This window comes from Monopterus albus, unplaced genomic scaffold (genome assembly GCF_001952655.1).
Source record: "Monopterus albus unplaced genomic scaffold, M_albus_1.0 scaffold182.1, whole genome shotgun sequence".
In the NCBI taxonomy this organism is placed as follows: Eukaryota; Metazoa; Chordata; class Actinopteri; order Synbranchiformes; family Synbranchidae; genus Monopterus; species Monopterus albus.
Window position 1 is genome coordinate 1336507 of NW_018128062.1, and position 10863 is coordinate 1347369.

A 10863-nucleotide genomic window follows, 5' to 3' on the forward strand; every position below is an offset into this window, starting at 1 on the left:
ATATATTATAAATATCTTTTTCTCGCTGTTTCCATAACTTCATTCTAATAAGGCACTGAACAAAAATTTGAAATTAACACCATGTTAGTTGCCCACTGTCCGAAACGAAAATAATTAATTGTAATTTTGTTTTCAAACCATAAATGACTTGCGAGTATAAAACAAAGTTATATCATTGTCATGTCATGTCATAAGACGAAGGCAGAGTAGACGAAGTTAGCATTAGCAACCAGCTACAGTCAGTTCAGAAGTCATTTCCAGATTTTAAACAATTTATCACATACTCACTCTTTTTCTTTTGTTTCCCCATTTTTCCCCTTTAAATACACAATTCGACTTCAAATAGGCGGACGCTAGTTTAAGGACCTACATCTGCTTGTTAAACTGAGAGGGTTGATAGACACAGTAAACAACTCCACGTTGGGTCCAAATACGGCATGTATCGTAAGACAGTCGAAACTGTCGTAAAACAACGCAAACGCTCAATTTTCTGTATTAAAGAAAGAAAGAAAGCGCATTTAAAAAAAATAAGCTCAAATATAAAAACTTTTATTTTCGTCGTATCAGGATCATTTGTTTAAAGTAAAGATATTTAATAAGTTGTTCTTAACACGGTTTGGACAAATGCATATGTAATGTATAAAGATCCACACAGTGGCGCTGAATTCCATCTCAAGACAGCTGAACGAGTGTTTGCAGAACAGAGCGCAACTGGAGGACCTGAAGCTCACTAATCTATCAGCAAATCCCTTTAGCTGCGAGTTGACATGGCTTGACTGGTCTCTGCGGGAAGTTTCAGGAAATGCAACAGGTGGAAAAGCTGAAACTATGAACTGTGGACTGCTGTAAGTGTTTTTACACTTTCAAACAGACGGGGGTTTCTGCAGTGCACTGTTCTGGGGTCAGTTACATTTATAAACGGTCACTAAGAACATAATTCACCCACTTTGTGTATGCTTACTCCTGTTATCCGGTGCTCGTTAGCGTCCCAGGCTAGCTGCCGTGTGCACTTGAAGGTGCCCGTGGGAGTCGGACAGGGAATAACTTTGTGCTCCTTCAAGACGGTTTGTTGTCTGGTCTTAACATTATAATCTGTACTTGTTTATGCAGAAATACTGTTATATTAAACAGGGGTCGGTAGCTTGGTGTTTATTTATAGAGTTGTGTATCTCAAGCAATGAAGCTGCGGTGCAAAAATAAAGGATTTGTTCAAGTGTCATTTAAAGTTGTGAGATGAATTCGTAACGTGTTAAGATTTGGTTTTACGCACATAAAGGGAATAACTGGTGTACTGGTCCATTTATTATTGACAGGTCAGGTGGCACCATGGATGACAACAGCCTCAGTGACTCCAATGTAAAGGTCGCTGTTCGTGTGCGACCACTGAACAGGAGAGGTAAGTATGTCCCACAGATCTCATGACACCTTATCAACGCTTAAGAATATCAGAGCTGTGTTTGCTCTCTTTGTGTTTGTGAGGCAATGGCTAGTTTGTGTTTTTGACAAACTATCCAGGCTTCCTTCCTGTGTTTCACACTGTTATTGTTCTCTGAAAAGGTCTATTTTGCCCTTCTTCGAAATACTTTGGCAGGAGTGGTGTGGAAGTGAGAAATGGGGACACTGACATCACATCCTGTCAGACAATGTTTTACAGTGCACAGTCATTGGTTTAAATACCTGTGAAAGTAGCTGAGCAGACAGAAGCATCACCTGACAGACAACAGCAGCAACATTCTTTAACTTAACTGTAATTTCATATATCATCTTTCCGATAGGTTTTCTTCAAGAGCTTGTAATGTAAAGCAGCAAATATGGCTTTTAAAATTAAGTATGATCTTGCAAAATCTCATGGCATGCGCACTAATTCCTGCTCTAATAAGAAGTTTGAGTAGTTTGTCCCCACCTTTAAGACCTACTATTGTAGGTAGGAATGAGGAAGATCAGGTGTGACCTAGCTTGGCCTTGCTGTTTGTTCAGGGACTAATAAACTGGTCATGATGTTTGCACAGGCAAGTCTTGTATGAATCATCATTAATTAAACTTTATCTTTACCTACTTTTGTTACAGTGACAAGGAACTAGCACACACAGTGTATGCCACCTGTTATTCTGCTGTGAGAGTTGTGTTAGTAGTCAGCGATTACTAAGGAAGGTTATGATGACCAGTGCATACGTGTTGTCTATACTATTTACACCGTACATTATGATGATCAGACCTCTTTTCAGGTCCAAAATTAACTACATTAAGACTGGTTACTGATTGCAGAAAGCATATTTTTAATTTTCTCATTAAAGATACATTTTACATTCTTTGTTCTCTGGTTCATTTCAGAAAAAGAGCTAAAATCAAAATGTGTGGTGGAGGTGGAGGGGAACCAGACGGTTCTACATCCAGCCATCACCAGCATGAACAAAGGAGACCCCAGGTAAGCAGCAGAATTTCACACACAGCTTTTTCAGATTATCATCAGATTAGTGCAAAACCATTCAACTATTGGAAGTTGGGTGATTGTGAAATTTAGTCTTTATTTTATTGTTACTCTTTGGTTTAATTTTTCAGCTTCTTCCATAAAAGGTTTTTTTTTTTTAGTCATGAATCTGATTGTAAATTCTATGTGACAGAATTAAAAAAACTTGCAGCTCAACTTTAACACCAATAATTTGTGACTTTACTTTGACTTTTAAATTGCATTTAAAAAAAAAATTATTTTAAATTGTGTTCAGAAACAAAACACAGGACTTGGGCTTGACTTGAAACTTGTTTAGGACTTGCTGATCTTCACTTGCACCTTGACTCGGGTTTTAATGGGCTGGACGGTATAGAGAATGTGAAGGTACATCACACTGTCTTGAATGTTGGAACAGGGATGCCACTTTGGGAGATATGGGCTGTATTTGCCTGCATATAATCTTTATCTTGGGGCTAAGAAGTTGCTGAAATTGTTAAATCTCACTTTAATGACTGTGGTCATCCAGAATGCATAACCTTAGCAGACTGTAGCTAACTTGTAGCAGACCTAGACATCCCGTTGATGAGAGCGACAGACCGAAAAATGACTCTGCACCCTGATCTCAGGTCTTGGTTCGGGAGCTCGTACTAGGTAGCAGCTGTCAGCAGATAACACAAACACTGCAGATGAATCAATTTCTGTCCTGTCTGTGTTCAAACTGAAACCTAAAGTGGATGTTTGGATGTAGCTGAAGTATCCACTACTGTATGTAGCTGTATGGGATAGTATTTAATTTTTTTTATTAACTTATAGATGTATCTAGTTTATATCTGTTTGATGGATAAAGAGAGTGAGCTTCCAAAACGGTACATTCACCCAAAATTCAGCACGGTATGATGACAACCTCACATTGTCTGTTGACTTGATACTTGACTTGGAACTTGTTGGTCATCACCTGGGTCTTGATTTGAAACTTCTTGGTGTTCACTTGGGAGCTAATGGTCTTGACCTTTATCTTGTTGGTCTTGACTGTATTGACTTGGTACTTGTTGGTTGTCACTTGGGACTTGACTTGGGACTTGCTGGTCTTGACTGGGGACTTGAATTTCCTAGTTACTTGTCTTGGCAAAACATCCCCAGATCGTCTACACACAGTCCAGATGTGGCTGCTAAGCTCTTAAGCAGGTCTTCAGAGAAGTCTCATGTAACACTATTCATGATCTCTTTGCACTAATTTACTATCACAGTCAGAATTCAGTTCAAGACTCCTGTAATTATTTTTAGAGCCCTTCATGGGCAGGTATCCACCTACACTGGAGGTCTGATCAGGGTTTATTCATTGTGCTAAACTCAGAGGAGACTGTTCCTTTGAAGGTGTGGCTTCTAAACTTTGTACTGTAACTCTCTTCCATTGGATTTAAGGTTTCTGGGCACCATGGAGCTCAAGATTTAGACTTGGCTTTGAGTAGTATGATTTTTATTGCTTGTCTTACGTTTTATTGCGAAGCTTGTTATGTCTGATGTAGAAAGGTAGGACCTCACAGTGACCTACAGAACAATGACATGCATACATTAGTTTGACAAAATGAAGAGTGATAATATAGAGGAATAACACACTAGCTTTCCATAGTCCTCTTGCCTCACGAAACTTGCCAAACTTGTTTTAACATTTTCATGGTTATTTTTTCCCATGTCCTCCACAACTTAGATTGAATAATTCTAGTGGACAAGTACCTCAGGGTGGTAGGATGGCAACAAGGAGGTATCTGTATCGGGGACTGAATACAATTCTATGCAGTGCTGTTAACGTTTTGCCTCATTCAAGTGTGTAACACTTGTAGTATTTACAGTAAAGGAGATCCATCAGTTGAGTTTCCTGAGGATTATTGAGTTTACAGAGTCTAACCAGATCGTCTGGTTAGCACTCAGTTTCTTCATAGAAGGTTAGATCCAACCCTTACCCCACCCATTCTCCTCCCATTACTCCTTTTCCATTTTCTCTCCTCCTCCTCTGTTCTTCCTGCACCATTCCTCTCTTTACAAAAGGTGTGTCTGTTCCAGCTCAGTCCTGCTCAAGTAGTTAGTCATAAATTAAAAGAATCAGAACAAAGGAGAGGAGAACAGTGTTAGGAGTTGCATTCAAGAATCAGAATTTAAGTTGCAGGTTATGTATCCGGGCAGTATGAACGTTTGTCTTTTGGTTAATACTACAATTTCACAACTCACATCAGTGCAGTATATTGTGTTGGGAGTATAAAATGTGCATTGATCATGATAAATTGAGACCTATAACATATGGAGACACAGCATGTGCCACCAGGCATGTGTTGTGTGTCTCCATATGTGTTTACTCTTGACCAATCACTTCCGTCCTCCTCTCTCCACCTGTGGGAGCAGTGCAAGAAGATGCTCCTTGGAGGTTTTGGCTCCTTTTCAAGTTGCCTTATTCCATAAATATGCTGCAGGGCAATCCCCACCAGACATGAGAGTATTAATTCTTGTCTCTGTGGACAGAGTGGGTCTCATGTTTCATAGTTATCCTATGCATTTTTTGTGAATGAGTGTATCTGTTTATGTCTCCTCTGCCCTGGCATGCTTCATCTGCACAGTGCTTTCCCCTTTGGGGCTTGATGTGAACAGGTTTTACAGGCTTAGTGCAACACAGACAATGATCCCAGAACAGCACAAGGGTCATATTGAAGCAGCAGTTAAAGAACTGATTTTGAGCAAGAAGCAAGTATTTTAATAGGACAGCATTAGTTTTTGTATCAAAGCACTCCAGGTTATATTCTGTTATTGGCAGCTGTGCATTTGGTGTTACAGAAAGCTTTGTTTGTTGAGGCAGTTACTGACCAGCCAATTTGACAAGGCTTTTGCTTAGTCAGCTCACTGGCTGACAGTTTTAACTGAATTGCTGAATGAGCCCCAAGGGGTGTTTATGTTTAACGACACCCTTGGTAGCTGCAACTCGGAATACAACAGGGGCTATCAGAGCCTCGAGATGAAAGAGATTAATGAAGCCTTGTTGCTGCTTTTGTAATTTGGTGGCCCACAAACAGTTTGGAGGCTTGTAAAACAGCAATGTTAAACCTGTTTTATGGATTGCATTTTACTGCACATGCAGACCTTGAATTGTTTTTGATACCAGCCCCCACAGGAACTGAAATTGTGAGCCTCTCCAGTCTGAACTTTCACTATAAAAACATAAATAGTATCAGAATATTTGCTTGTTTTAAATCCTGACTTTGAACTGCTGTGTACAGGATCTGTCATATCCCCTAGGAAGGGTTGTGTGTTGTCCGAGGGCTAAAATCGAGCATGGCCTAGCTTTGTATGTCGTTGGTCATAGGCTAGCTGACTCACCGTCCCCCTCCCTCTCCTTTAGTGACTCCCTGGAGCTGTGCGGCTCTGCCAGTTATCTTAGGAATGTCCTCGCCAGCTCAGGAGAGAACAAGACTTAATAATGTTGCTCTTTCATGGATTGGCCCACTCTCTCACACACAGGGAGGCCTTGTTTCTTTACAGCCCCCTGTGTGTGTGTGTGTGCGTGTGTGTGTGTGTGTGTGTGTGTGTGTGTGGCCATGGCTACATTTACTGTCTTTTTTTTTTTTAATTTTTAAACAAAACTGATTCTGCCTGAGTGAAGACTATGCTTTGAGTTTTGTATGATGCTGTGCTTCAAATGGGGCTTCCCTGGAGATAGGGTACTTATGTTTAAGCGTGGCTTGTTTTATCCTGACGAATACGTACAACACACTTTTAGGATGTCAGCAAATATAGATTTGCCAGAAAGATGAAGTATTTTTGTGGTTATTTCTCCATTTAAATGGCTGCAGGTAATGTTAGTTAGCAGATAGTTGCGTGCAGTTTGCAGCCTCACCCTCTCCCTGTCAGTCTGCAACCACCACAAAAACATTCTGAACTTTATGAACAAAGGAAACTTGGTCCTCATTTATTCTATTGTAATGCAGCATTTGTCTTAGCTAGTCTCAGCAGTGACTAATACACTTTGGAGTAGTCTTCCAATACTACGTTGTGGTTGGATGTCCTTGCTCAAGGGCGGGGTTGTAGACTGAACTAGTGTCACAATGACAGCTTGACAGTATCTGCAATCAGCTTTCTAAATTAGAAGTTGCAGAGAAAGGCTCCACGTAATGAGCAGAAAGAAGGGCAATTAACTGCAAAATGCAGACTTAAATCTGCTAGAACAGATTTTTTTGGCCACTTGGGAGCAGCGTTAACACAGTGGAAGATGCATGTAATCTCTTATTATAGCAGCTTTAAATGCTACTAACGAATAGAACAGTCTTCTTTTTACCAACACATTGTGAGCACATCTGGTTTGGTCAGGTGTGCACGATTAGGTCTTCATTCAAAGCTTTCTGCATATGAAGGGCACTGCATGCATTAATGTCTGTTTTCATCTTAATATGTAAGGAATATAATCACTGAACCTCTTAAGCACAGTGGTACAGGTGTTAAACAGAGTTTAAGCCTTCATGTTAAACTAAAGCACTAACATGCTGTGATGTGCTGATGAACATGAGAGGCATTGGCTATGTTTTAAAGTGCTGTGGTTAAGAATGCTGAGATTTAGGTTCGGTCTGTGTCCCAGGGACTCTGGGAGGCTCTGGGGTTCTTAGTGCTGCTGAAGGTCACATTTCCACTTGATTCACAATGAGCCAAAGGGGATTAATCACCTTGACAGGTTTTAAGCTTCACTACGATTAAAACACCTTTGACTCTGTATCCTTGAAGCTCTCCCTTCTTACTCTGCTGGCTCTGCTCTTCTTGCACCGGTGTTTGATGCAGTTTTCTGAACGGCTACCGAACACCAAGCATCTGTTTAGAGACAGCAAATCACCGCCACTGACATTTTACTAATTTTCTTGAGTATGTACTTATGCAGTGACACATGCAGTATGTGAACTGGCTGAAGGACGTTCTTGTTCAGTGTTTCAGCTAAGCATGGACTGATTATGAGATGATGGGTCCTCAGCACAGACATGTCAAAGGGCTGATTTATGTAGAAACATCATCCATCCATCTGTTATCTATTCGTTATCTATACTGCGGAGTACACCCTGAACAGGCTGTTTATGTCGGACCATTTAAACTAAATTGGAGAATAAATAAATATTCCATTACACTTTCTCTGGGTGGGTACTTGGATTTTAAAGGACCCCCTGAGCTTGTGCTTGGTAGGCCCATTTTAATTCCATCTGCATCAAATAGCTAAATTTAAACCTGGATTTTCGTTTTTAAATCATGCCTACTCACAGCCCTTATGGCAGAGTGGAAAACCAGGCTCTTCTCCTAGTGTCCTTCATTTATTTACTTATAAGGGGCAGAAACCTATGAAGTACTTCACAAGAACAAAATCACAAACTAGATAAACATCTGAAAGAAATGCAATTCTAAGGTAGAAGTGTGTTGACTTATATTAGAGCTGAAACATTTAGTTGACTGAAGAAAAATGAACAAACTGATTATTTTCTAATTCTGCCTTGTCCATTGTGCAGATTTGTTTGTGTCATTGTAAACCGTCTTTGGGTTTTGACACTTTTTGGTCTATTTATATTATTTACAGACAAAACTGTTCATTGTAATAAGGAATAAAAAAAATGCATTTACCAATATGTAGATAATCGTTGGCTATAGCCCTACAGTATATCAGCAACCACTAAAATTAGCTTGCGACCCCAGGAGATCCACAGATTAGAGCCAGTCCTGTGACTAGAAGGTCAGTGATTCAGGACTCCCTAGACTAGCAAGTGGGGAAAATAAAATGCTCTGTCTGCCATCAACAGCTGCTGCCTGGACATCATCCAGCTGTGGATGTGCAAGACTGTATAAAAGTGAAGTGAGATTTGCCTGACTTAACATTCAACAGGCCTCAGCATCACCACTGTCTCAGCTTTGCTGCCCTGCTGGAGATAAATGTTGCACGTTCACATGTTCTTGTCTTGTGCAAATCCACAGACTGTGACTCGGTTGCAGTAAGATTTTAAATAGCTGAGTTGGTTGACATGTGCATATTTATTTAAGCAGCTGCATGATGTATTCTGTTTGTTTCTCCGTCAACAGGAACCAGCCAAAGGTGAGAACCAAACTCTATTTTAAGTTACTGTTTAAATTACAGTTAATTAGCACAGCGCTAATTTGTTTGTATGCAGACTCATCCTGTTACTGACACCTTTTTATTGTAGGTTCATGTGCTCTTGTGTCTTCTCCTCAGGTTTTTGCCTATGACTACTGTTTCTGGTCCATGGATGAATCTCAGAAAGACAAGTTTGCAGGTTAGCGTGTTTTTACAAAGTCATTGTTTTGTACTTCACAGTTATTTGGCCTATTCTGCTGTTAGCTCATGTAACCTCACTGCCTGGTGAGTCATTCTTTAACCTTATCTCCTGACACGGTGTTTCCTGATATTCTGAACTATTTATAGAGTTGGAAGAAGAAGACACCTCTATATTAGTTCTGTGGTCTTGTATATTGTAAAGGGGTCAAATAAACCCATTGCCGGGGGGGTTTCCTATGTCAGGGGTATTAATAATCCAGCAGTGTCTGTCAGATGAATCAGAACAAAATGCCCACCATGTCTATTCTTATGTGTAAATCTCTTTGTCTTTTATAGAAAGACAGTAAGTCATGCACTTACCTGTGAAAACTCCAGAAAAGTGGTTTTGCGTTTTCTGATTTTTCCCTTGAGCCTCATCTCCGTTCTGCTTTGTTACTGAAGTTATTTTAAAAATCTAATTTCAGCTCGTCACAATCTGTGTGTGCAGATTATTAAAAGTGTTTCTCTTCTGATGTCGGTGCAGGTCAGGATGTAGTGTTCCAGTCCCTCGGGGAGAGCCTGCTGGACAACGCCTTCGCCGGCTACAATGCCTGCATCTTTGCTTATGGACAGACAGGTAAACCAGCAAACATCTGAATGGACCCTTGGTAATAGAAAACAAGATGTATAATATTATCGCTGTTATAGTTATACTCAGAATATTACGTTCACTGAAGGTGCTGTCGCCACCGCAGTCGTTTTCCTTGAACAAAGACATACTCCGGTGCTCTCAGAAACTTGTGTATTCTTTACATGGCAGTCTTACACTCCTCAGTAGTTAGTTAAACCTTTCTTTGTGATGTAAGCTGTGACATTTGCCTCTGTGCTGGCTGCTGACTGTCATTGCTCCAGCAACTGACCCTTCTCAAAGCTGACATTTAGACACAGATATAACAAACAACATTAGTAGTAGCTACATTGCCTTCAGGTGTGCCAGTTCCAGGGCCCCTTGTCATGCTCACTGGCAAGGCTTGCTAGTCTTTCACTAGCAATATCGGCTATGCTGTCTTCTGTGACAAAGGCATATAGAATTAGTTGGTGAGCTCACTTATCCAAATGGGGCATTAATTAGTGCCGTCTTAAAAGCAGGAGCACTGAAAAGGTCACAGTCACGGCTGTGATGTTCATTTTCAGCAAGATAAAAAGTCACGAACATTCAGTTGCACCTACATCGATCAGCCATAACATTATGACCACCTGCCTAATACTGTGTACACAGGAGTCAGTGCTGTAGTTGGTTGGCACTCCTGTCAGTCTGCAGCTCACTGTGCATCTTCTGTGAATCTGTTTGCTTCCATCGTTCTACTGTCAGGAAGAGCACAGATGTGTTGACCATTCAGTGAAAAACTGTGGTCGTGAGGACAAGTTAGAGAGAATTTTAGACACATTCAACAGCCTCCCCACTCTAGGTGTGATATCACCACTGTAACCACTGAATGTTTCTTTTCATAGAGACCAGTGTGCAGTATTTCTCATTTTCACCCATTTTAACCAAGATTCAAACTAACCACATTTTCTCAGTAAGCCATTTAGTTTTCTTGTTACTTGAAGGTGTCTCATTTTGCACAGCTAACTCCTCCCAACCCCCATCTAGACACTTAACACTCCAACATAAGAAGGAGAATTAATTTATCCTTTTTGAATTTGCATAAAAGCTTGAGAAATGTTGATTTTTTTTGTCATGCACACAGATTTGTTTCCCAGAATTTGTAGCAGTACTCTGCAGATCTGAATTAATTTATGATTTAGTCTTTTTATCTCTCACTTTTTTCCCACGGCTCCAAATAACTGAAGTCTGTTAGGTCCCAGCAGACGGTCCATTTGCCTCTGATGCTTTAGTCATCGTAATGCGTTGAACAGACATGCTTAGCCAGTGAAACAGAATGTCCTTGTTTCTTCAGGCACTGTACCAGTACACCATAGCTTTGTCCCACATGGCTCAATTAAACCCTAAAATTAAACTAAAATTAAGATTTGAACATTTTTGCCTTTTGTTTGCTGGATACTGGGACTTCTGTACGGTAACTATGTCTCTTCAGGGTCTGGGAAGTCGTACACCATGATGGGCTCAGCG

The 10863-nt window shown here is 40.4% G+C and overlaps 2 protein-coding genes across 2 annotated transcripts in view; one reads left to right on the forward strand and one right to left on the reverse strand.

Annotated features, from left to right (window-relative positions):
• elp3 (elongator acetyltransferase complex subunit 3) overlaps positions 1-472 on the reverse strand; it is an 18964-nt gene extending 18492 nt beyond the window's left edge. Inside the window, exon 1 of the mRNA XM_020616999.1 lies at positions 289-472. Coding sequence (XP_020472655.1) covers positions 289-310 — 22 coding nt within the window. The 5' untranslated portion in view covers positions 311-472. The remainder of the gene's footprint in view (positions 1-288) is intronic.
• Positions 473-572: 100 nt separating this feature from the next.
• LOC109969821 (kinesin-like protein KIF13B) overlaps positions 573-10863 on the forward strand; it is a 38869-nt gene continuing 28578 nt past the window's right edge. Inside the window, 7 exon segments of the mRNA XM_020616998.1 lie at positions 573-845; positions 1314-1396; positions 2332-2425; positions 8537-8549; positions 8688-8748; positions 9274-9366; positions 10829-10861. Coding sequence (XP_020472654.1) covers positions 829-845; positions 1314-1396; positions 2332-2425; positions 8537-8549; positions 8688-8748; positions 9274-9366; positions 10829-10861 — 394 coding nt within the window. The 5' untranslated portion in view covers positions 573-828.